Source organism: Sorex fumeus, unplaced genomic scaffold (assembly GCF_029834395.1).
Source record: "Sorex fumeus unplaced genomic scaffold, SorFum_2.1 ptg000100l, whole genome shotgun sequence".
In the NCBI taxonomy this organism is placed as follows: Eukaryota; Metazoa; Chordata; class Mammalia; order Eulipotyphla; family Soricidae; genus Sorex; species Sorex fumeus.
Genome location: NW_026606157.1, coordinates 6952601 through 6980345, shown reverse-complemented (window position 1 = coordinate 6980345; position 27745 = coordinate 6952601). Strand labels below are relative to the sequence as shown.

At 42.4% G+C, this 27745-nt stretch overlaps 1 protein-coding gene across 1 annotated transcript in view; it reads left to right on the top strand.

Annotated features, from left to right (window-relative positions):
- ST8SIA1 (ST8 alpha-N-acetyl-neuraminide alpha-2,8-sialyltransferase 1) overlaps positions 1–27745 on the top strand; it is a 174306-nt gene that overhangs the window by 70341 nt on the left and 76220 nt on the right. Inside the window, exon 3 of the mRNA XM_056134579.1 lies at positions 26521–26630. Within this exon, the coding sequence (XP_055990554.1) occupies positions 26521–26630 (110 nt within the window). The remainder of the gene's footprint in view (positions 1–26520; positions 26631–27745) is intronic.

Below are 27745 nucleotides of genomic sequence, written 5' to 3'. Positions count from 1 at the left end.
ACAGTATTTCAAAGATATTTTGGTTTACTAAATATGAAAATGACAAAACATATACAAACAAAGCAGTGAACTGATGCTCACTCCTACAGAAGTTTTTTTTATTGAAATAGTTCTGTTTGTAAAAAAAATTAAATTGAACACATTTGTTCCAATTTTATGTTTTTATTTTAGATTAGAAAGAATAAGTTTCTTTAAATTGATGTAATTTCTTGGCATAACTTTTTAGGTAAAATATCTAAGAAATATTAATGAAATCATATGAGAAAATTGCTTAGAAAATCAGGTGATTCTAGTTCTGTAACTGATTCGGATTTGTGTGTAAATCTGTAGGTAGTTAGCTAAGAACTGACATTGTCCAGGCATTATTCTATAATCCCAGTGTTGAAGGCTGACACTGACTGTGCTTTATAGGTAGAAGCTGAGATCGAGAATACGTTAAGTGCCTATAATTTCTCAGTTAGAAGCTGGCTCTATGTTGTGATTCCAAGTCATATTTGAGCGCGGGCCTGCTAGAATCAAACATAACTGTGGACCTAGTCATTTAATGGGCACCATCTCTGTTTTTAGGTTTAGTAGTTTGCTATAGGATGATGACAGCATAGCAAAGTTTGCACTGGGACAGCAGAAATAACTGTAGTCGTCAGCTATATATAATGGGGGGCTTCCCATTTTACCGGTATGACCCAAGTTCTTCCCAGTCAAGGTGCTTGGGACATGGGTACCCCCAGCCTGCCATTGACAGCTAAACCTGGTATGAATGGTCTGCTGAGTAATTTAGCAATGTGTAAAATAACCTTAAATACCTGCTTATTATCTGACCCATGGGCTTGAGCGATACCGCAGCAGTAGGGTGTTTGCCTTGTGCGCAGCCAGCCCGGCCGAGCCGGGTTCGATTCCTCCACCCCTCTCGGAGAGCCTGGCAAGCTACCGAGAATATTCAATATGCCAAACATGGTAACAAGAAGTCTCACAATGGAGATGTTACTGGGCCTGCTCGAGCAAATCTGAGCCACATGAAGTGGCTTTCCTAAGGATATGATGGAGAAGTAAAGTGGTTTCTGCATGCTAGGTAGTGATGGAAGGGGGGATTCTCCACATTGGAGCGGTGTGGCTGTTCAGAGAGAACAGTGCTAGCTACATATTGGGCTGACTTGAAAGTCCATATCTATGGAGAGAATAAATGGACTCATTCCCTCTTCCCCATCCGCCTTCCTGAATTTTCTGCCATTCAGCGATGTTTATGATAGTGAGAAATTGAGAACCGTCTGCAGTACTCATGGTGAAGAATTGGCTAAATTATGAGCCATCAATTCAATCAGATAGTATGCTGTCATTAAAATAATGATGGGAGGATGTCCATAGTATTCAGGATGCACTTATGTAACAGTCAGAGAAAGATGATCTCATAAGGCCTGAGTACTGATCTCATCATCTGGGCCAGCTGTCACAAGAAGTGACAGGTAATTATCCAGGGATTACCTAAGGACTACTTGGGATGTCCATTTGCACCAGGCCCCCCCCCCCCCCCACGCCCCCATGCATCCCCAGTATAATCACATTCTGGTTAGAGTGCAGACACGTTTTTCGGATAAGAGGCTCCAGGACTCTGCACAGGGCTGAGAAATCTCTGGAGGGTATTATCTATGACTTAATGTTATTTTGAACAGAGAGTGGGAAGACTTCAAAAAGATGTTCTGCATTACTCTTTGTTTCTTAGAATCTTATGTTTTTCACAAGCAGTCTTTAAAAAAAAAGATCCATTATATCATTTGGCCTAGCAAAGAGAAGCTCGTCATTCCCAATCTGTGTCCAGAGGCGTCCTGAAATAGATCTTTTTCTCCATCCTATTTGAAAATGTAGATGCACACTCATCTCTAGCATTCTCCTTTTTAGTAGATGCAGCTCTGGGCAGGCCTGTCTAGGACCTAAAGTAGAAGTATTCAAATCTGATTACCAACATATTTTGTTTGGTCTTGATGTTTTAAGAAAAAGGTCATTTGAGGGTTGGAGATGTTGGACGGGAGCGTAGCATGCTTGCATGTGTAAGGCCCTGAATCTTAGTCCTAGTATTGCAGAACAAAGATCAAACCCAAACCAGCTTCCCAGTTCTCCCTCCCCTAGCCTCTGAAACCACAATAATTTCTTTTCTGAACTTAATCATCAGCATTAAAAGCTAGAGGATTTCATATATCAAACAAAAACAAACACTGTCCTCCCATTGTTTATCGATTTGCTCAAGCGGGCCCAGTAACGTCTCCGTTTTGAGACTTATTGTTACTGTGTTTGGCATATTGAATATGTCACGGGTAGCTTGCCAGGCGGGCAAGATACTCTCAGTAGCTTGCCGGGCTCTCAGAGAGGGGCGAAGGAATCGAACCCGGCTCGGCCAGGCTGGCTGCAAGCAAGGCAAAAGCCCTACCGCTGTGCTATCGCTTCTGCCCTTCATATATCAGTCTTAATTTTTAGAGCTGGGGATGTGACTTAAATACGAGTCCAGACCTAGTTGTGCGAGATTTAATTCAGTCCTTGTGGCCCTGGGAAATACTAGTCCTGGGTTCGATTTTTAAAAGTTCAGATGTTAGTATCATTCTAGGGTGTGGGGACTCTGGCAACTCCAGGTCAAGGGCCCAGCAGGGTATGGCCAGTTCCTGGTCATCGGGGTTGGTGATCTGTCCTCTGTTTACCACCATCCGTAGGACTTGCTGTTACCATCTTTCTTCTTACCAGGCTTTGTAGCTTCTATGCACAAGACTCTTGTAGTTTATTGTACCATTTAGCTATTTCCTAAACATTTATACCCATTGTTTGAAAGTTAACAAATTTGCTTTATTTGCTTAGATAGATTCCTGGTATTTCTGGGTAATGCTGTCAATCATTGAATGCACCGCCATACTTACTGCAATTAGTCCTAAATGTCTGAAGACATTAAGGGTGACAAGACATGGCGTAGATATAACGTAGGTGTTGAATATGGGTGTATACACTGAATGGTGACTGGCAAGGGGTGTGAGTGCCGAGTGTCTAGAGTCTGCTTAGTGAGGCCAGCAGTAGGTCTACTGGGTTGTAGCTTTTTGTTTTTTGATGGCCGCTGGCAGGATTGTAAATGCATGTCCCAAAAGATGAACTTGGTGAAGCAAAGTTCTGGGTAAGAAGGAACTTGGGCTCTATTGAGTGCCCATAGGTTCTTGTGATTTACAAATTTTTATTTATTGCACATGTCAGTCATGTAGAGAATTTCCATCTACTATTTCAAGAAGACTGAAATGGGTGGGGACTAGGAATGTGTACCTTCATTTTATTTTCTAATTTGGTTTTAGTGCTGATGGGTCAAACTCATGTGAGACATATGTTCGACCACTGAGTCACATGCCTTGCATGAGCCTGACTTGGGTTAGGTTCCCAGCAACACAAAAAAAAAGCCTCTGCAGCATTACCAGGTGTGGCCCTGGAGACCCGGAGCACTGTTGGGATGGGTCTGGTGGTCTCCCGAGCCACGGGGCTTGGATAGCACTGCATGCTTCTCTCCTAGCACTGCACTTCCAACCAAGTTGGCTCTTGTGGACTTCCCTGAGCAATGTTGAGAGACCCAAAAATGAATAGATGATGAAGAAAATAATTTATATCTTTGCTGTTTATTTATTCGGACTGGAGCAATAGCGCAGTGGTAGGGCGTTTGCCTTGCACGCAGCCAGCCTGGCCGAGCTGGGTTTGATTCCTCCGCCCCTCTCGGAGAGCCCGGCAAGCTACTAAGAGTATCTCGCCCCCACGGCAAAGTCTGGATTCAACTTGCCAAACACAGTAACAACAAGTCTCAAAATGGAGATGTTACTGGGCCCACTCGAGCAAATCGATGAACAATGGGAGGACAGTTTGTTTGTTTGCTCTGATATTTGCACTATTAAAAGAGGGGAGAAGATGGTCCCAGTAGGTGGAGTAAAATGAACAAAAGTAGAGGAGTGTGAATGCAAAATTTAGAGGTATTACGTTTCAGCTGATTGGAGGCTTGGATGGGAAAGTCCTTGGCAACGATTAAAGGAAAAGTGTTGGGAAGAGGAGATACTTGAAAGCTTCCTTTCTTGCCCGAGGAACAGTAGGAGATACGTTTCACAAAGCTGGGGAATAAAGAAGTGAGATCCAGTTATTCATAAAGAGAACACACTATAGTTTGTAATGGAGTAGCTATATAACAGACTTTTATTTTTCAGATTTATTGACTAAATAGTCCATGACAACTGGCCTTGGTCCTGCTGGTTTCGGTGCTTAAGCAGTGAAATTGGAGTAACAATAGCAATCTGCTAGACTACTGAGTAACTGCACACTGTAGTTAAAAATCAGAGCAGCACTACAGTTCACATCTTTTTTAGTGGAATAGAGATCGAGGTAAGGGTGGAAGTTTGGCCCCAGCATCTTTTTTTTTTTTTTTTTTCCCTTTATTTTATTTTATTTTTTTTAAAGTTGTAGATTTACAATTTTTTGTGCTTTGGTTTCAATTATACAATGATCAGATACCCATCCCTCCACCAGTGCCCATTTTCCACCACCATGGATAATATCCCTCCCACCCCCATCCCCCCATCCCCCCGTCTCTGTGGCAGGGCAATCCCCTGTGTTCTCTCTCTCCTTTTGGGTGTTGTGGTCTGCAAAAGAGGCATTGAGTGGCAAACATGTTCAGTCCATAGTCTACTTTCGACATGCATCTCCCCTCCTGGGAGGATCCTCCAAACATCCTTTATTTGGTGCTCCCTTCTCTATCTGAATAGCCCTTTCCTCTAGGATACCCGGCTGGCCTCTAAGTTATGGAGTAATCCTCCTGGTGCTGATCTCAGCTATTCTTGGGTATTAATCTCATACTTTGTTACTTTATATCCCCCAGATGAATGCAATCTTTCTATGTCTATCCCTCTCTTTCTGACTCATTTCGCTTAGCATGATACTTTCCATATTGTACCACTTGTATGTAAATTTCATGACTTCATCTTTTCTAAGAGCTACATAGTACTCCATTGTGTAGATGTACCAAAGTTTCTTTAACCAGTCATCTGTTCTTGTCCAGCATCTTTTAAATAATAGGTGTGTGTGTGTGTGTGTGTGTGTGTGTGTGTGTGTGTTGGTCAGCACTCAAGAAATACTTGCTTAATGTTCTTAACCAAAGCTGCATGAAGCTTGTAGATTTTCATTTCGGGGGGGGATTGTAGGAGGGGGGATGGTGGTAGAAATGAACTTGATAAGAGTAGTGGTGATTGGTACCATCCAAGGTCTGAGCATGTCACTTTCAAAAGAAAGAAAGAACTTCTTTTCATCACATCAGGGAAATGGCCTACCTCTACTTCAAACAGAAATTTCTTTTTTTGTTTCTCTATTGTTGTTTTTGAATTATTTTCTATTGTTTAAAAAGTCACAGAAGACTTCATTGTCAGACAAAACAACATCAACAATAATAAGTTTTAAAGTCTCTGAAGAATTGAAGATAGGATTTGATTCAATTTCATGCATATTTACAAGCCACTGTTCACAGCTTTTTTAGTGCATAATTCTCATGACTCATAGAGTACAAATGAATTCTGAAATGCCTCTGACCTTCAATTTTTGAGCCTTCCTTAAACCTGAGGGAGATCTTGTTGGACACCATACCTGAAGAGGCTTTACAGATCTTAAGGGTGGAAGTTCATTTGGGGGCGAAAGAAGCAGGGAAAGGATAAGAGAAATTGCAGCAGCCTCAAGTAAATTCAGGGGAAAACAGGCTGTGTTGAAAGCATGGAATAGTAAAGCAGAGTGGAGAGAATGTTGGATATGAGCATAGATTATGTGTTGGATGAAATTACAAACTGAGAGTTTACAGTTTGGTGGATTCTGAGGGCCTCAGTGAAGACTCCCAAGTAATTTTTTTCTGTGGACCAGAGGGAGACATGGTGCCTTTTTAATGGAAGAGTGAACTACTTTTGTACTAGCCTTTGCTTTTTTAATCACTCATACACAAGCACACACACATACACACACACACACACACTATATATATATATATATATATATACACACACACACACACACACACACACATATATGTACACATGCATATATGTATTCAGGTATACATATAGATATAGGGATGAATGGATACCTGAATACATTTATGTGTTTAGTTTACAGTGTTACTGAGGTATAATTGATAGCAAGGAGTCATACATTTAATGTATAAATTTGGTGCATTTGTCCATGGGCAAACATTTAATGACAGCACCTTTTTTTTTTAGAAGAATAACCAGTATATAAGAGTATAGAATGAATGCTGGACAAGAACTAGAAACAACTATTATCAGTAGTTGATTTATTTTCTTCCTTTTTTTTCTCTTTCATTTATTATTTATGGTTTTGGGTCACTCCCAGTGATGCTGAGGGCTTACTCCTGACTCTGTACTCAGGAATCACTCCTGACTGTGATCAGGAAATCATATGGGATGCTGAGGATCAAATCTGGGTCTACCTCATGCAAGGCAAGCACCTACCCGCTGTGCTCTCTGTCCCCATTCCCCACTTTCGGGGGGTATATTTACAATAGAGGTGGAAAGAGACTAGAAGAGCATCCACAAAGGTATGCATTACCCGGATACTGAGAAAGAATGAAGAAAAGGATTCCAGGATTTCTAGGCGATGATGCTGAGTAAGTAGTGGGCCATTACCAGTAAATGGAGCGGGATGTCTGGCATGTGCAAGTGACAGGAGACTGGCAGTGTGGAGGTCACTGAGCCTCCCGTCCATCCCCCTTGAGTAGCACCTTAGCCAGGTGCTGGATTTAGAAGCTGAGATGGCCCAGACTCACGAGCAAGCCTCAACTCACTATCTGCGGCTGCTTAGGATTCATCTGGCCAAGTTTCAGAGAACTCATTACCCCCAAAGGTGGTGTTGGTGGGGGTTGTGGTAGTGGCGGGCTAGGAGAAGGGTTTGATGTGGCCAGGATAAGCAGTGCCCAGATTGCCAGATGGGGCGTGTGAGTTCTGCATCTGTAGTGAAGTTCACATTGCCCAGAAGTTTGGCAGTGGTGTATTCCGAGTTCACCAGTCTGGCCACTGTTGCTGGTGTCATCAAGTACAGTGGGGCCAAGATCCAGCTCCAGCTGTCCCCGAGGGTGCCAAGAATGGGGAAGGTAGAGGCCGTCAAGTCATTTCAGTGGCCCAGACCTGTGACTCTATCCTGATGGTTCCAGATATTCTGATGCCCGTGGAACATAGAGGGATCGTTGGAAATGAGCTGGGAGACTCTGGGGGTCACCTAAAGAGCAAATCCCCTAACATTGGCTTTCAGAGAAAGGATCCGGGAAGCAATAATTCCACAGCCTTTTGCCTCAGAGCCAGCTGGATGCTGCAGCTGTGAAGAACATTCTGGCTGAATACAAAATGAATTATGCCGAGATGACTGTGCACTGATGCCACAGCAGGTGACCTCACAGCTGTCGTGGGAGGAAACAGTTTCTATCCTCTATAGATAAGATCGACCAACTCTCCACTGGGGAGTTGGATTCCAACTCTAAGGTGTCTCACTGTTTTATCAGCGGGGCCCATCACCACTGGAATTTTGATGATCTTTCAGTAAAAGTCTGGAATGATCTAAAACCAGTGATGTCTCCAGTAGCACTTCCGTCTTCTAGCACCACAGTGGAGGATTTCTGAATGAATATTCACAAAAACATTATGAAAGGATTCAAATCAGCATCGGTTTGGGGTCTGACTATGAAACACAAGCCTCAAAAAGTGAGTTCAACCCAGCCCTAGGAGGACAAGGTTGTCAGTCAGACCGTGAAATGAAAGGTTCCTCTTTCTTTTCTTCCAGGCCGACCACAGCACCTTGTGGTGTGACCTCGCCCCTTCTTGTTTTGGCAGCCACTGAATCAGGATGGGGGCTGGGGGTATAAAAGGCACCCAAGATGACCTTTCATTTGTCTTGGTCTTACCTTGTAAACGGAACTACATAAAGGATCTCGCATCCACTTCCCCCACCAAAATGGAAATAGCCAAAAACCAAGTAACAAATAAATCAATTATCCGTGCTCAGTGCTCAGACACCTTGAGGCAGGTGTCATTCGTGTAATCCTTATAACAGTCAAATGAGGAGAGTACCTTTGTTCCCAGAGAGCAGACGCAGGCCCTGGGGTCTAGCCCGCACTAGCTCTTGGAGGATGCCTTGGGTGAGTATTCGGGTGTGTGTGTGGGGGGGGGCTCTAGTTCTAGAGCTGACTCCTTGGCAGGAAGTTGCTGTCCACAGCTGACACAGTTATAAGGCTGTTCATGATCAGGTTTCAGTCATATAATGTTCCTCCACCCATCCTTCCACCAGTGTACATTTCCCACCACCGGTTTCCCAGTTTTCCCCCATCCCTCAATCTGTCTATGTCTCTCTGTCTCTGTCTCTGTCTCTCTTTCTCTCTCTCTCCCCTTTTGGGCATTACGGTTTGCTGTGCAGAAACTGAGAAGTTATCATGTTTGTTCCTTTACCTCCTTTCAGGATGCAGTTCTAATCCAGAGCTACCATTTCCAGCTATCTTTTGTCATAGTGGTCCCTTCTCTATCCCAATTGCCCTCTCCCCCAGCACTTGAAGCAGGCTTTCTACCATGAACCAATTTGAGGCCTTATTATAATATGGTCAACCTCTGGCCCAAAGCATTAGACAATCTTTCTTTCTGCTTTGGGCAGAGGGTCGGGGGGCAGGCAACAGAATTGGTAAGAAATATCCATTAATGGGAATTAATGATGACATTTTTAATAAATTTGATGAACGATCATAGTAGCTAATGTTATCTTTGGCTTCCAGAGTATATTCAGAGTGGCAGATTTTATGTGAAGAATACATAATTGTCCTTAGAATGCTTATGTGTAAGTATTTTTTAAACAGTGCATTGAATGAATTTTAACAGGGAAATTGCTCCCAGTACTTAAATATTCACATCATTCAATTACCAGAAGTTCATGCTGTGTTGAAAGAATATTAATACTTAATTTTATCTTTTTAAAACTGCAATTTTATTGGTGGAATGGGAAATACAGATGTCAGCAGCAGCTGTCAGGAAATTTGTTTTCATGTAATTGAACTTCCTCAACTGGTTAGACTTTCTCCACTGGTACGGAAACGAAAATATTAGTACTTAGGCCTCTAGGAGAAGATCTGGGTAGTGTTTTTATGGCTCAATAATTAAATAAATGTAAGAATCATTTGTCTCTGAAATAAAATAGCTAATTACTAGATATTTTCATCGTAAAATGATTACACACGCAGAGAAAACAAATAAATTTTTGATTTAAAAAGTTTTATTGGGTATCATGAGTTTCAATAGTATGAATATTTTTGTATTAAGTATACAACGTACTGTACTATACACCTCCCCCCCTCCCCCAGAGTGCCGTTATTCTTTTCCACTGTCCCTTGACCCTTCTTGTTGACCTCATAGCCACTCTCAAGTCATCCTGCTTGATGGGTTCACTTCTGTTGGCTGGATTTGTTTGAGTTGGCCATTGGTTATTCCCTTTTTTGTTTCTTAGTATTCCACATATGGACCAGATCATGTGGTATTTGTACTTCATCTGATGCACTTCACTTAACGTTCTATATCCATCAAGTTGTCAAAATGCAAGATTCCATAGTTTTTTTTTATAGCTCAACAACATTCCATTGTGTGTATATACTAAAACTTAATGCTATTTTGTTTTTGGTTAGGTTTTTGTATTTGGGTCACACTCAGCGGTGCTCAGGAATTTTTCCTGGCTCTGTGTTAGAGATCACCTCCTAGTAGGTCTTGGACGACCAGGTGGGGTGCCAGGGATTGAATCTGCGTTGACGTTGTGGCAGGCAAGTGCCTTGTACTCTTGTACAGGATGAGTTGAGAGTGGATATGAGGTCAACAAGAAGGATCAAGGGACAGTGGAAAAGAATAACGGCTCTCTGATGGGGGTGTATGGTACAGTATGTTGTATACTTAACACAAAAATATTAATACTATTGAAACTCTTGATACGCAATAAAACTTTTTAAATTCAAAAATTTAAAAAATTCAAGTGTACTTGTACTAATAGTACAAGTGCTGTACTATTGCTCTGACTGCAAATACAACTCTTTTAGCCACTTTTCTTCCCTGAGACTCTTGGCCTATTTCTTGATTTTACCTGTTGAAATAGAGCGGTAGTGAATATAGTTGTACATCTATCTTTTGAATTAATGGTTTTGTGTTCCTGGGATAGATACTAAGGTGTGAAATTACTGGATTATTTGATAGGCCTATTTTTTTTTGAGAGGGATCCATAAATGCTTTTCTTAGAGGCTGATTCAGATTACATCCCTGTCCACCACGTTCCCCCTTGCATTGTTTCTGACTTTTTTGATATAGCTCATTCTCACAGGTGTAAATTAACATTCACTGCTATTTTGATTTTGATTTCCCTGATGATCAGTGATGATGAACACTTTCTAGTAGGCTGTTGGGCCATCTACCTACGTGTATTCCTTTCGTGTTTTGTTTGCTCTGGTTTGGGGACCACAGATGGCTGTGCTCAGGGATTACTCCTGTTTAGAGATCATTCCTGGCAATACTTGGGAGACCTTCAGCATGCTTCTCCCATCCTGGGAAGATCCTCCCAACACCCTTTATTTGGTGCTCCCTTCTCTATCTGAGCTCCCTTTTCCCCTAGCATGTGTGGCTGGCCTCCAAGCCATGGAGCAAAATTCCTGGTACTAATCTCGGCCATTCTTGGGTGTTAGTCTCCTATTTTGTTACTTTATGTTCCCCAGATGAATGCAATCTTTATATGTCTATCTCTTTCTTTCTGAGTCATTTCGCTTAACATGATACTTTCCATGTAGTACCACTTGTATGTAAATTTCATTAGTTTATCTTTTCTAACAGCTACATAGTACTCCATTGTGTAAATGTGCCAAAGTTTCTTTAGCCAGTCATCTGTTTTCGGGCACTCAGGTTTCTTCGAGTTTCTGCCTATTGTAATGAGTACTGCAGTGAACAAACAAGTGCAGATGTCACTTCAACTATACTTTTTTGCCTCTCTGGGATATATTCCCAGGAGTGGTATTTCTGGGTCAAATGGGAGCTCAATTTCTAATTTTTTGAGAATCGTCCATACTGTTTTCCAAAAGGACTGAACCAGTCGGCATTCCCACCAGCAGTGAAGGAGAGTCCCTTTCTCGCCACATCCGCGCCAGCACCGGTTGCTTTTGTTCTTGTGGATGTGGACCTCATGGTGTCTCACTAATAAAAATTTTTAAAAAAGATGAAATAAGATGAAATAAAGACTTGGGAGACCTTATGTGGTTCACTGGACTAGGCCTGCCACGGGAAAGGCAACTGCCCTTCCGCTGTGCTCTGTCCCCAGCCCTCTCCTTTCTTTTTCTGATGGGACTGCTTGAATTTTGTTGTTGAGTTTGACAAGTGCGTTATGTATCTTGACATTAATTCTCTGTCAGATGTTTTGGTATACAGGTATTTCTTCCCACTCAGTAGGTGTCTTTATTATAGCTTTCTTTTTTTGCTGCAGAAGGTTTGTATTTGGCTTGTTCCCATTTATTTTTGCTTCTCCTTTGTCAATAGTGTCATACTTGAAGGCATGTCTGAAGTCATTATCATAGAGAGTTCTGCCTCCATTTTACTTTACATATTTATGAATTCCAGCATCGCATCAAGTCTTGAATCCGTTTTGAATTGGTTTTTTTGTGTGATGTGAAGTAGTGGTTCAATTCATTTTCTTTTTCTTTTTTCTTTTTTTGCGTGTAGGTAGACAGTTTCCCCAGCACCATTTTTTAGAAGAGGTTTTTATTCCTCCACGTAATATACCTCTAGCTTCTTTGGTATAAACTAACTGTTCATATGTTTGAGAGTTTACTTCTGGGCAATCTGATTTTATTTTAGTACCACTTTGTTTTGGCTAATATAACTCTATGGTTTTAATTTCCAGTCAAACAATATAATCTCTCTCTCTCTCTCTCTCTCTTGCTCTGTCTCTCCCCTCTCTCCCTCCCTCTCCCTCTCTCTTTCTCTCTCTTTCCCTCTCTCTCCCTCTCATTTTCTCTCTCCACCTCTCTCCCACCCTGCTCCTCTTCCTTTTCCTCCTCCTAACCCCTAAGAGTTTTATGGTTTCATACAAATTTTAGTAACATTTGTTCTCTGTGCTTGAATACCAGTGGAACTGGTATTGAAATCTTATTATAGTAGTGTGGTAATTTTTACAGTGTTGATTATTTCAATCCATGAACGTGGAACATGGAATAATTTTAGAAATGGTTTATAGCTACTAATAAATAAGTTTCTCACCTCCATTGTTAACTTGATTCCTAGGTACTTAATTTTTTGTTCTGCACAATTTTAAGTGAAGTTATTATTTTCTTTCTCCTACATCTGTTACATATGAAATTACAACAGATTTTTGTGTGTTGATTTTGTAGTCTGTCATTTTATTGTATATAGGTTTGTTGTTTCTAGGAATTTCTTGGTCACATCTTTAGAGATTTCTATGCATAATATGCCACATTCAAATAATGATAGTTTGATTCTTTTTGATTTGGATCCCTATATGTGGCTTGGAATTCCAATTCTGTGTTGAATAATACTGGTGAGAGATGAAATATCATTGCTGTGTTCCTGATCTTAGAGGAAAGACTTTTAGGTTTTCGTCATTGAATATGATGTTAAAATGTGGTTTTATTCATGATAACCTCTCAGTATTGTATTGCAAACCATAATGCCCAAAAGCAGAGAGAATGTATGGGGGAGATTGTCTGCCATGGAGGCAGGGGAGGGTTGGAAAGGGGGGAGGGGTATTCCGGGTATATTGTCGGTGGGGAATGTGCACTTGTGGAGGGATGGGTGTTTGATCATTGTGTGATTGTAACCCAAACATGAAAGCTTGTAACTGTATCTAACAGTGATTCAACTTAAAAAAATAGTTAACATCAAAAACAACAATAACAACAATACTGTGGTTTTGTTATGTATGGCCTTTACTAGGTAGAGGTAAGTTCCTTCTGTTCTCATTTTATTGAGAATACTTTTTTAGTCATAAATGGCTATTGAAAGCTTTTTTAACATATACCTAAGTGATCATATGATTTTTTTCCTTTCCTTTTGCTGATGTGGTATATCACATTTATTTATGTATTGAACCATCCTTGCAATAAATCGCACTTAATCATGGTGTATGAACCTTTGAATTTGCCGATATTTTCTAAGGAGCTTTGTATCTGTATATTGGTCTGTGATTTTTCTTTCTTAGTAGTGTCTGTCTGTTCTGGGCATTAGGTTGGCCCATAGAAACTGAGAGAGTTCCTGGAAAAGTTTAAGAAGGATATCCCCTTTGAAGGTTTGGAAGAACTCACTGTTCTTCTCTGGACCTGGGGTAGGGGTGTGTGCTTTTGATTGCTCTTCGGATTTCTGTAGTAGTAATTAGTCTGTAGGCTTTTTACTCCAGAATTCAGTCTTGACAGGTTATATGATTCTAAAAATGTATCTATTTCTTCTAGTTTCTTTAATGTAATGGCTAAAAGTCGTTCACAGAAATCTCATATGATTGTTTAGATTCTGTGATGTTTGTGTAACTTCTCCCCGTTCATTTATGATCTTATGATAGAGTTTTCTCTCTTTATTTCCCTTAATGAATCTAGCTAAGGGTTTGTCAGTTTGGTTTTTAAAAGCCATTTCTTTGTTTCATTATCTTTTTAATTTTTATTTTTTATATTTCTAGTCTGGGCTGGAGCGATAGCATAGCGGGTAGGGCGTTTGCCTTGCATGTGGCTGACCCATGTTCGATTCCTCTGCCCCTCTCAGAGAACCTGGCAAGCTACCGAGAGAATTCTGCCTGCATGGCAAAGCCTGGCAAGCTGTCCGTGATGTATTCGATATGCCAAAAACAGTAACAAGTCTCACAATGGAGATGTTCCTGGTGCCTGCTCCAGCATATCAATGAACAACAGGAGGACAGTGCTACAGTGTTTCTAGTCTACTGATTCCTGCCCTGATCTTTATTATTTGTTTTCTTATACTTTGAACTTCATTTGTATTTCTTTACCTGGTCTTTATCTAGGGTTGTTTTGTTTTTGATGTGAAGTTAGCTTTTAAAGAGATGGGTCAAAGGACTGGAGGATATACCTTGCATACCTTGCATGTGTGAGGACCCAAGTTCATCCACAGCAACTCACGATCAGTTGAGCACCACTGGATGTGTCCCAGGGAGCCCCTGAGCACCAAACTGGTGTGATTCTGGTAGCCCACATTACCACTGCATTAGCATTACATTACTAATCCTAGCATTGAACCATTTGGCCTGGCTCAGTGAGTATCATCTGGAATGACCCCTACATCTTCTGAACATGGTTTGGAGGCCCTATTCGCCTATACCCCACCTTCCACCCCCCCCCCCACGCACACTCACACACACACGCGCAAGGATGAGCCATTTCTTATTTCCTAAAAACACCTGTTTTGCTATGAACTTCTCGCTGAGTATGGCTTTTGCTCTGCCTCATATGTTCTGGTGCCTTGTGCCTTTATTGTCATTTATTTTAAGGAATCTTACTCTTTGATTTTTATCTTAGACACAATGGTTATGCAATAGTAGGTTGCTTAGTTTACAAATATTTGTGATTTTTTAATTTTAATTTTTCTTTAATTTTTATTTTTAATGAATCACTGTCTTTCTTTTTTTTATGGTTTACTTTTGCCTTCATTGTATTGTGGTCTTTAAAAAAACACAATTGCTATGATTTCTATCTTCATGAATTTTATGACCACTCACTTCATGTCCCAGTATGTGATCAGGTTGTGATCTGACTTGGAGTATGTCCCATTTGCAGTGGAGAAGAAAGCATTCTCAGGTTGTGAGCAGAGAGCCCTTACGCATGTCTGTGAAACCCAACTCTTCCATTTATTCCTTGAAGGCTGATGTTTCCTTATTAATCTACTGCTTAGTCAGTCCAGTGGTGGTGGCAGGTGTTGAAATTCCCTACTACATTCTGTTTTCATTGTGTTTTTTTCAGGTCTATTAACGTTTGTTTTAAAAATTCTTGCACAACTTCATTTGGTGCATATAAATTGAGCATAAAGCTGCTATATAGATCTTTAGTAATTATATATTGTCCATTCTGTCTTCTACTACTTTTCTTAGTAGAAGGTCACTTAAGTATGGCTGGCTAGCCTTTTTTAGGGCACTGTTTACCTCTAAGATTGTTTTCCAGTGTTTTCCTTCAAGCCTGTGTTACTCATCACAGTTCACATCTTGTAAGCAATAGCACTTGGGTTTATTTTATGACCCATCCAGCCACTCAGTGGTTCAGGCCATAAATATACTATCAAAAATTTTTATCATCAAAATATTTTATCATCAAAATTTGTTCAAGAAATGAATTTATTACCATATTTCTGTATAAATTCTGGATATTCGTGAGGGTTATCTTTGGCTGCTTTTATTTTCTACACTGTACTTTGATGTCTATCTACGTGAAGTGGTCGAACATTGGCTGCTTCCTTTTTGTAAACAATGAAAATTTGGAATTCCAAAGAGCTAGCTAAATGAATAAAAAGGTAAATCTGTATTTTCTGTTTTACTTGAAAGAACCAAGACTGCTTTTGATTCTGATGCATCCTGTTATTATTTTGCCTGTTTTGCTGACGCCATGCTTGCTAATAATTCATTTGTGGGAAATTGACAATTCTTCATTGAAATAATAAAATGGGGTACAGAGAGTTGCAACTGATTAATATTGGTGTAGGGTGGGGGGCTTAATTGATGCACTGATTAGAAGGTAATAAGGTCCTTGAGCAGGGCAGTGCAATTAAATATGTCATGGAGGGCATAATTAGATTGGTGGTTGAATAGTGTAATTACATTCATAAGTGGGGGCTATAATTAGATGTGAGGCAGGGGGTGTATTTAGATGCCTAGGTTGAGCATATAATTAACATATGGGCGAGAAATTAAATTATGTGTGTGGGTGAAGCATAATTATGTGTGGGAGACCATGTGGATGTGTGGGTGAGGGTAGACAGAAATGAATGAGTTAGATTGTAATTAGATATGTGAGTTCATGTGCTTATGGACAAAAACTTGACAATTCCATCAATAAGGGCAAGCCTATGTTGAGATATTGGAACTAATAACAGTGACATATAGTGACAGTCTTTTAGGCTACTTTGAAGGGTTGCGTGTCAAAATCTCTTTTTTTCTATTGAGTCTTAAGCCCCATCAGTAACATTGGCAATGATTCTTCTTGTAATAGTCGCTCCTGATGGTGTTCTAAGTACCAAATGGTATGGAAACTTTTCTAGCTTAAATACAGGCGATAGCACAGCAGGTAGGGCATTTGCCTTGCATGTGGCCAACTGGGGTTCGATTCCCAGCATCCCATATGGTCCCCTGAGCACCGCTAGAAGTAATTCCTGAGTGCATGAGCCACAAGTAACCCCTTTATATCACCGGGTGTGACCCAAAAAGCAAAAAAAACATGGGAGATGCATGTTGAAAGTAGACTATGGACCGAACATGATTGCCACTCAATGCCTCTTTTGCAGACCACCACACCCAAAAGGAGAGAGAGAACAAAAGGGAGTGCCATGCCACAGAGGCAGGGGATGGGGATGGGAGGGATACTGGGATCCATGGTGGTGGAGAATGGGCACTGGTGGAGGGATGGGTACTTGATCATTGTATAACCGAAATCCAAGCACAAAAATTTGTAAGTCTACAACTGTACCTCATGGTGTTTCACTAATAAAAATTATTTTAAAAGAAGCAAAAAAACAAACAAGCAAACAAACAAACAAAAAAAAAACATACAGGCAGGGTAAGGAAAACTTTTTTCCATTCTTTTCAAGAAGTGTTTAGAGAGACTTGTAGGGTAAAACCAACCAACTAATAAAACAAAACCTTCCTTTTGAATTGCAAAGTGTGAAATCCATTTTGAGTTAGAATATCAGCATAAAGTTACATGTGTAACAAAATCAGCAAAATTGTCTGAAGTGATATTCAGAAATATTTATGGCATTGCCCCAGAATGCCTGCAAATGTAAAAGCAATAGGGCAAGGAATGTAGGTTACAAGTAATAGAGGTACAGAAAGCGGTAGAATCAAGAACATGGTAGGTGCAAGAATACATGGGAGGGTCTGAACAACTTGTATTACGTCAGTGAAGTATGAAGAGAGCTATACTAGTAATCTCACACCTCCTGTATTAAATGTAAGACAAGAGAATCCCTTTGTTGCCATTTTCGAAAAGTGAGAGAGCATTGAAAAATGAGTGGCTCGAGATTAGAACCAGGAGGTTTACTCCATGGCTTGGAGGCCAGCCACACGTGCTAGGGGAAAGGGCAGCTCAGATAGAGAAGGGAGCACCAAATAAAGGTGTTGGGAGGATCCTCCCAGGATGGGAGATGCATGCTGAGAGTAGACTATAGACCGAACATGACTGCCACTCAATTCCTCTTTTGCAAAACACAACACCCAAAAGGAGAGAGAGAACAAAAGGGAGTGCCCTGGCATAGAGGCAGGGTGGGATGGGGGGGGGTGGGGGGTGGGAGGGATACTGGGATTAGTGGTGGTGGAGAAAGGGCACTGGTGGAGGGATGAGTATTTGATCATTGTATAATTGAAACCCAAGCACAAAAATGTGTAAGTCTACAACTGTACCTCATGGTATTTCACTAATAAAAATTTTAAAAAAAACGAGTGGCTCAGATAAATTCTGGAAATTAAATATATTTAGTTGACTACCAGTCTACCTAATCTTATTCGGTGCATTCCTTAATTCTCATAGTTGTTAGAGTCTCCTATTTTTGTTCAGGGCTTAGGTTGTTTCTAGCTGGGGTCCACTATAGGGAGAATCCTAGTGGATTGCTTCTGGATCTCAAACCTTTAGGCTTTGTGATGATCTCATTCAGTGTAAATTTAAGACTTTTTTTTTTAATTTGGTATGACTTGGGTTTTTTCTCTGTGTTTATCTTGGTTTTGGAGCTAGGCCTGGCTGTGCTCAGGGCTTCCTGCTGGCTCTGTGCTCAGGGATCATTCTTGGCAGTACTCAGGGACATTATGTGGCAATAGGGATCAATCAGGGGTTGGCTATGCACAATACAAGTGCCTCACCCACCGAACTCTCTCTCCAGCCCAGCTGTATAACTTGGATGAAGGGACATTACAGCCTGTCCTCTCATCTCTGCCTTTGTTGAATATTGATTTTATGGGGTATTTTATTCTTTCATTTTAATTTTACATCATTATTAATTTTATACATTATACACATGCCTCAAAGGTGTTATTATTATTATTAAAGTCATTGTAACTTAATTTTTGATTGGAGGTGCCCTTTCTTGATCAGAAGCTTACCCATTGATGCGTATTTCTGTGAAAACAGTTTTCTTAGCATTGTTTGATCCAGTTATATATCTACCAAATAGTTCATAATTTTCTTTTTTTCCATCTACTGCCTCCTTACCACCTCCCAATACAGGCTCAAATTCTGAAACAATGAAAGATTAATGGTATTAACTCAATTGCTCTGAGATAATGTAATTATCACTCCAGACATCTATTTGTGTCTGTGGTATGGAAGATGAGAAGCACAAGTTGTCCTTGTGCCAGTGACTGAGGTTACTGGTTCTTCGTTCGTTCTCTGAGGATACTAGGTTTTTGTCTTAGGAGAACAGAAGAAGTGAATTATCTGGCTTTGGGGATCACACTGGTAAAATAATGTTCCATGCACTCATTTTTAAATTTTTTTTTGCTTTTGGGACACATCTAGCAGTGCTAAGGGCTAAGCGTTGCTCCTGGCTCAGTACTCAGGGCCACTCTTGATGGTGTTCGCAGGACCATATACATTGTCAAAAATCGAATTCAGGTTGGCTGCATGCAAGGCAAGTGTCTTACCCTCTGTACTGTCTCTCATCTTATTTTCTTCAAATTTCAGTACAATTCTCCCAGAAGTCATATTATAACCCAGAAATATTTCCACAGTTTTAATTTATAGTTCATTTCCAAAAAGTCTTCTAACCTATAATTGTTTTTTTACCCTGTGTTTCACCAACAACCCTAATTCATGTTTTTTAAATAGCCCTGATTTTCTAGAAGATATCTCAACAACCTTTCCTTCCCTTTCTCTTTAAAAAAATTTTTTATAATAGTTCAGTTATTATGGCTACTTCACTGCACTGCACTGTCCTCCCGTTGTTTATCAGTTTGCTCGAGCAGACACCTGTAATGTCTCAAAACAAATTGTGAGACTTGTTGTTATTGTTCTTGGCATATCGAATACGCCACGGGGAACTTACCAGGCTTTGCCATGCGGTTGAGATACTCTCGGTAGCTAGACAGGCTCCCCGAGAGGCAGAGGCATGGAGGAATTGCACCTGGGTCTGCCAAGTGCAAGGCAAACGCCTTACCCCTGTACTATCATTCCAGCCCATTGTGGCTACAATAGTGGTAATTTTGTGGTTTTTATATACAAAGTTTTAATGTACAAAGTTACTGCACTCAGTACCCAAGGCACTTCTTTGCTATCCATATGTCAAGTCTGGTCTGTCTCTTTCTTTTTTTTCCTCCCCACAACTGCTTGTAACAAGTTTGACATGACTCCATTTGTTTATTTCTACTGTGTGTGTGTGTGTGTGTGTGTGAGAGAGAGAGAGAGAGAGAGAGAGAGAGAGAGAGGAGAGAGAGAGAGAGAGAGAGAGAGAGAGAGAGAATGGGGTCATCTCATTGAAGTTTCTTCTGAAGTCAGTATCATGGAGAATTCTGTTCTGCTTGGTGTATTTAATAGATTCAAGTTGGAAACTGAGGTTTTCAGTGCATTTTGAATCAACCTTTGTACATGGTATGAGATAGGGTGCACGCCCTCTCTCTCAACACTGTCTCTTGGACAGGCTTTCCTTTTTCACTTCATTAAGCAAGTGGAGATTGTTGTGGATTAACAGTCCATACATACATCCAAGAGTTCCAAAGAGTTCATGTCCAGCTCTCAATTTCATTTCATCAGTTTTAGTCTTTAGTCCAGTACCATGCAGTGTTGATTGCTCTAGCTTTGAGGTATAGTTTAAGATCAAGGATTTTAATTCCTTCCATCTTTTTATTTCTCGGAATTGCATTGGTCAGTCTGGGAGTTTCATGGTTCCATATACATTTTTGATGTTTTTGTTCTATGCATTGAAGATTGGGCTGGAGCGATAGCACAGCAGGTAGGGCGTTTGCCTTGCACACCGCTGAGCCGGGTTCGATTCCTCTGTCCCTCTCGGAGAGCCTGGCAAGCTACCGAGAGTATCCCGCCTGCACGGCAGAGCCTGGCAAGCTCCCCGTGGCGTATTCGATGTGCCAAAAATAGTAACAAGTCTCACAATAGAGACATTACTGGTGCCCGCTGGAGCAAATCCACGAAGAACAGGCGGACAGCGCTACAGCGCTACAGTGCATTGAAGATTGTCTTGGGAATTTTGATGGGAATTGCAGAACCCACTACTCTGTGTGGCGAAGAGGAGAATTGGAGAGAAAGAGCCTTGGGAAAGGAGTGGAGCATTAGTGACACTTTGGCGGTGTATAGTGAAGAATCACTGCAAACGTATCAGACAATAAAATGGGCCTGAAGAGATACTCCAGCGGTTAGTACAGAGCCTTGCATGCAGCCGAACCTGGTTTGATACCTGGCCCTGCATATGATTTCTCGAGCACTGCCAAGAATGACCTTTGAGCACAGAACCAGGAGTAAATCTTTGAAATCAAAATTATCTTATTCACAAAAAAAGACTATATGTTATAAGGGCAAAGTAGGACTTCCCCCCAGAGAATAAAAAAAATTTCAGGGTACAGCAATGAATTGATGGCACAACATAGAATTTTAGAGTTTTCTGTTTATACCTCACCTTGTTTTAATTCTCGTAGCCACCCTGAGAGACAGATGGGATAGTAACTGTCAGGTCTGATTTCCCATGGAGGCGTTGAATGTTTAGGGGTTAGAAAAACAAAACCTGAGTCCAGATGGTTTTAATATAATATAATCCAGGTCTTAGGAAGATGGTTATTAATACATAGAACAGTGATTGGTGCAGAATTTTGGGCCAGGATCCATGGGATGCATTAGTGGTTCAACAATGTTTTGAATTCATCACCATAATTAGTCTGCCTAATCCATCCTTTAATATATAGTGGATTTTTGTTTTGCCTGTTTGAGGGTGATGCTGACAGTTCTTGGGGCTTCTGTACTATCTCTCCAGTCCCCAGAGCAATAATTTTTCCGTTAGCAGGAGTAGTACTAAGATCAGTAGATATTTTCTTGCACCAGTGCAGGAGAAACATTTGAAACACATTTTCACTTGTATTTGAAAGGAGACACATTTTTAAGGTTAGCAGGAGTGTATTGAGACCAGTAGACATTTTCTTGCATCTGTGCTTGGAGATACATTTGAAGAGAAAGGCTAGTGAAAAATGCTTCTTGCCAAATTATAACATTCTTGTGGAATAGACAATGAAAAGTCCTTTGTGTGTTGTATGCTCCCAACAGGGGAAACGCTCGGAACCTGAGTTTCTTGAAAAAGTTAGTGAACTCTGCTAGGAAAGGGACAGGAATGAGAGGAAAGGAGGATGGATGGGTGGGTGGATCCCCATTTCAGGGACAAGAAGTAGAAAAGCAGGTCCCACTGCCTGCCCTGTTCTCCGCCCCCTACTCCCACCTCCATCCCCTATGTAAACATTTTCCTGTGCTCTGGAAGTTTGCACCAGGTACCTGTTGCTGCTGCTGTTCCCAGATCTGTTTTGAGGGGCCTCAGAATTTTACTTGAAAACCTGGTGTTGCCAGTTAATCGGTTTCAAGAACCTCACTCCGGAGAGAAGAGAGGTGTCTGCCAGAGGCAGGAAGGGGTGTGGGGAGTGGTGGCAGGAAGAGGTGGGGGGTGGCTTGAAGGGGTGGGAGGGGAACTGGAGACACTGGTGCTGGGAAATAACACTGGTGGAGGGATGGGTGTCAGGACACTGTATGACTGAAATGCAATCATGGACAGCTTTACAGTTCTCTGTCACAGTGACTCAATTTGAAAAATGAAAAATTTCAAAAAATGGAACTCACTCTAGCTGAAAAGAGCATAACGGTTCTTTGCATTCACGAGACCTGATCCCCCTATCTTTCGTTTCCCGAGCACAGCTGCAAGTAACCCGAAGCACAGAGCTAGTGGTCAACCCAGAGCGCCCCCAGGGTCCCCAAAGCAAAACAGAAAATTGCACACTACCCAGAAATTCTGACAACAAGCCAAATTAAAATTGGATTTTTCAAAATCACACTAGTAAATATTAGTTTTCAAAATCACACTAGTAAATATTAGTTTACTGAGACCACTCTCCGCACACATGAAGGTACCGGCAGAGGAACAAAGCCACGTGGGTCCCGGGGCTGAGATCTCCAAGCCTACTAAGATCGGGGAAGAGCATCCTCCACCCAGATCCTCCAAATTCCAGTAGGCGGGGGTCACACCCACCAACTGGCCCCCTGACAGCCGTGTAATCCCATCAACGGCCAAGACTCAGAGACTATAAAACCCAGCTCCCGGAAGAGAACAGCGCAGAGTCTCCTGCCCCCGCACCTGGCTGTCCTCATCGGGACCTCTTGGAGGGGAGCAGGTTGAGTTTTCCTCCCTGCCCCGACCAGGGCTCCGGCAGCCAAAGACCTCCAGAACCAGCCACCACCATGCTGAGACCACTCTCCGCACACATGAAGGTACCGGCAGAGGAACAAAGCCACGCGGGTCCCAGGGCTGATATCTCCAAGCTTACTCAGATCGGGGCTGAGCATCCTCCACCCAGATCCTCCAAATTCCAGTAGGCGGGGGTCACACCCACCAACTGGCCCCCTGGCGCCGTGTAATCCCCTCAACGGCCAAAACTCAGAGACTATAAAACCCAGTTCCTGGAAGCGTGCAGCCGCATTCGTGGCCGTGCGACATCTTATCATCTCATTCCTACTTTGGACAAACTGGCAAGCCACCGAATGTAACCTGCCCACACGGCAGAGTCTGGCAAACTCCCCGTGGTGTACCCAATATGCCAAATACCAGTAACAATGATGGGTCTCATTCTCCTAACTCTGAAAGAGCCTTGAATATGGCACTTTCTAAAATATCTCAGGGCTAGGACGAAGGAGACGTTACTGGGGCCTGCTCGAGGCAATCAACGAATAACAGGATGGTTGTGATTGTGATTGATAGAAATATTAGTTGGGGGGATGAGTGAACCACCTTTAAAAATAAACTGCATACAAATAGGCAAAGAATAGGGACGTAGAACTCACTGAACTAGTCAGGCTTCTGTCAGCACTACTCGACAAAACGTGTCCTAGTTTAGGTAACCAGCCATCTCTGTGCTGCTAAATCTGGCCCAGTTTTAAGTATGTGCCTACTTAATCTGTTACCACAGTGCTTTTGGACTCCATGTGTATTTCTCTCCTTCTGTACACCTTTCTTTAAAACTCAGTTTCCAGTTTGCTCATCAACTACACCGTTTTTGTCTCTTTGCCATTTTCTGTTCTTCTGGTTGGAGTGATATGGGATTCAGACTTCCGCCTCTCCCTTTCTGTCTTCACTCACCATCTAGTCTCCTGAGTTTAAGGACCCTTTGTCTGCTGATCGCATCCACCTTCGTAGCTCCAGGAAATACAAGTTTCCTTGCTACATTCTCGTCTATTCAGGTGCTGCTGGGCAGTTAGTTGCCACTTAAATGTATACTGGGCATCTTGTATTTTACAAATATAAAGTTGAGCTCCAGACCTGTGCCTCTTGTAACCTTCCCCATTCCAGTAACCGTTGAAGCCAGATCTTGGGCGTCATTTCTGACTCGTCTTTTTGCCGTCTTACCCTTCCTTCAGCATCCTGAGTCATCTTTTTCACCTACAAATCTGCAGAATCTACTTTGTTCTCACTAGCCCCACTGATATCATCACAGGCCAAGCCACAAAACCTCTAGTCAGTTGGTAGCGGAGACTGACACAGCTGGGCCAGTGTCTTCTCCCCATGACATTGTACAGCGTATTGAGGTATTGGCACTGACTAAGCCAGCCTGACATAATGTCATTCCTTTGCTCATCCTACATTGACTCGAGTCTCCTCTTGAGGAAAAACAATGTCTTTGTAATACCTCGCAAGACCCCAGGAAATGGGTTTTCCATTCTCTCACTGGGCTGGAGCAATAGCATAGTGGGTAGGGCATTTGCCTTTCACGCAGTAGACCTGGGTTCGATTCCTCTGCCCCTCTCAGAAAGCCTGGCAAGCTACCGAGAGTATCCCATCCGCATGGCAAAGCCTGGCTAGCTCCCCGTGACGTATTCCATATGCCAAAAACAGTAACAACAACTCTCACAATGGAGACATTACTGGTGCCTGCAGATTGATGAACAGTGGGAGGACAGTGACAGTGACAGTGACTCTGGTGTATTCTCTCACTGGCTAGTTCTCAAGTCTCTCCTACTTCTCTGCTTAGTTGAGCTGCAGACACAGCGAATCTTTGCCTCCCTCTCAGAGTCCTGAAGTGTTCCCTTTCCCATCTTTGCATTGTGGTTCCTCCTGGTGCACACACACACACACACACACACACACTCACACACACACTGCTGCAGCTCCTGCAGGGACTTGTGTGTGTGCCTGTCAGGAGTTGTGCCCTGACCATCTTGGGGAAGTGGCCATCCCCCTTCCAAACCTGTCCTGATCCTTAGTGCCAGAGTCTGCCCCCAATTTATTTCTCTCCACAGCCATGTCCCCACCCGACAGGCTGATGGTTTGTGCCTCTCTCTGTCATTCAGTTCCTCAGTAGAATCCCTGGGTGGCAGGATCATGCGTTGGTCCCTATCACCCAGGACAGTACCTGGCTCTCATTGCACTTAGTCCCCTTGTGGAATAAGTGAGCAGCCAGCTTGGGCGGTGAATGGAGTCACACCTACTGAATTCTAGATCTGACAAGTGTGTTTCTAGGGTTGAGTTCACGTCCTTCTGTCCAGAGGGACTGCAGAAAGATGTCATGGATATTCTGGGTCATCCTGGGCATCTGGCAGGGTTTGTTTTTGCCTGTCTTTGCTGTGGGGCTTATGGGCCTGAATTGCTTGTACTCATGTTGGCAAATGCCCACACATTACCCCTAAATGCCGTGTCTTCATCGGCTATATTTTCAAAGCTCTGCTTTGGAAAGCTCTCCAAAGGAAGTGAAATTCTCTTCAGCAACCAGTGGCCTCATGGACTCCTGGAATCTTTTTTTTCTTTCACGGTTTAATTACTTTATGCCTATGTCTGGTCCCCGTGACATATATTCATGTACTTATTCCACTGATATTCATGTACTTATTCCACTGAGTTTTTTGGTGATAGTACTTATCATTTGCTGCAGGTTTGGGCTAGCATGGCCCGCTCAATACCATAGAGTTTCCCCCGCTCCACGTTACACAGATGCAAGGTCTTTACTCAGAGAATTCCAGCGACTCTGCATTGTTTTAACAGGCAGGAAATTCTGAGCTTGGTGACTCTTGCTGACTCAAGGAAAAGAGAGGGAATGACACATTTTATCCTCAGGGCTACCTCAGACTGTGCTTGTCCCTGGTTCTATAAATAGCCCTTCAGGGAACGCTCGGGCACACTGAGCGTTTTCTTTACCGTGTGTTGTGCAGTTGGCGAAGGTCACGGGCTGTCTGCTCCTGCACCGTTACCGCTGGCGCCTCTGGAGTTCCAGACAGACCACTGAGGTGTTCATTGGCTTATAAACATAGATTTGCCCTCAGCAGCGCCTGTGCCTTATTTATACTGCATTCTCTGCTTGGCAAAATCCTGCACTTTAAGTTTTGCTTCGAGTGAGAGAGAGAGCGTTCCTGACTGGCATCATCTCATCGCCGTTCCCTGGGATCCAGCACAGCTTCAAGCATGTGGGCAGACGGGAGATTCCAGCATCGTGTTAGAATGTTACATGAGAATCTGTGTTCACCCGTGAAATCTGTGCTTTCGTGTTTGTCCCCAACATGTAGCGTAGGACAGCACTCGTTAGTTGAGTGACCGAGTATATAAATGAGTGAATGAAATTGATTGTATTCCAGTGGGGGGAATGGAATAGATTTGAGTTTGTTCCCAGCTGAGGGCCTTTAAAATGAATTCTCTGGGGATGGGAATGTGACTCAGTGGTTGAGTGTGTGTTTGCATGTGTGAGATTTGGGGTCCAGGCTCTGGCAGTATGTCCATACAAAATAATAAATCTGGGATTAGCTCGAAGATTTTTGTTTTTCTGGAGGACATTTTCTGCTGGTTGCATGGTCCATTTGACACAGAAAAAGAAATCTATATATTTAAATACATGTCAAGCCTTAATTTGTTTTAATTTTCAAAGAAGAGGCTAGTTCATTCCTTACAAACCTCTTAGCAGCTTCCTGTCTCTTTTTACTCTGCTCAGACTTCAAGCAAATTCAGCCAAGGGCTGGACTGTAACAACGATTTTGTGAGCACTTGTCTATTCTCTTCAGTGAAAACCCGCCTTGTTTTCTGTTGCTAGGCAACCCCATTCCAGCTGCCCTTGAAGAAATGTGCTGTGGTGGGGAATGGTGGGATTCTGAAGAACAGTGGCTGTGGCCGGCAAATAGATGAAGCCGATTTTGTCATGCGGTAAGAGCGCACCCCTGGCTGGGCCTCGCCCCCTCTCCTTCCCTCACCCCTCCCAAGAGCCCGGGGCCTTTGGAAACCACTCACTTGGGATTAATCGTTTGTAGCAGCTCCTTATTCCTTCCAAGTTCACACACAAGTGAGTTTGGTAGTGGGTTTTGGCGGGGGCTTGTGGGGGCACAAAGGAACAAGCCTGAGGAAGTACAGAGCTTAGATCTTGGAGAATGTCCCCCCCCCCCAAAAAAAAATGGAAACACTCGTTTTATTTCAGATGACCCTTTCAGGCCAAAAACTTTTTTTTTTTTGAAAAAGGACTAACTTTATGAAAACACATTTAATTTATTCACTTCATGCTACTCTTTTTTATAAATTTCTCACAAAAGCATCTGTAGGTAGCAAGGGATTTGAGCTGTGCGTGTCTAGGAAGAAGTAGGAGAGCAAAGCAGGGGTGAGTTTTGAGTAAAGAGGAAGCTTCAGAGAGTCCCAGGGTCAACCAGAGACTTCTGCAGACTTTGGCATTAAAGGAATGAGAAGGCGCTTCCAGCCAAGGGTAGGAGCTGTCTGACTGGGCGGCACCCGCCTCACTTCTGGTGATGATGACACAGAGGACAGGAATGAGGGGACACATGCAGGTTTGGGATTATGTGGAGAAGGGAGAAGGATGCAGTCCGCCGAAGAGTACAGGAGCAGAGAAGAGGCCAGAGTGCGGCTGAGCTTGGATTTCCATTTTCAGCTTTTCTAAGGATGCTCAGAGGTTAGCTTCTCTGAGGGTTGTGAAACAGAAGTCTGGGATTACTTTGCGGCTCTCGGGAAGATTGAGCCAAGGAGGGAGCATGGTCTCACTGAAATGGAAATGACTGCCAACCAGGTGTTAGAAGGCCCGTCGCTGAGAAAGCTGAGGCTGAAAGCTGAGCCAAGGAGGGAAAGGATTTGCTACTGATCTCAGTTTTTTAAAAATTTTTATTAGTGAAACACCATGAGGTACAGTTGTAACTTACAAGTTTTTGTGCTTGGGTTTCAGTTATACAATGATCCAGTACCCATCCCTCCACCAGTGCCCATTCTCCATCATTTACATATTTTTAAAAGTTTTTTGTTAGTGAAACACCATGAGGTAC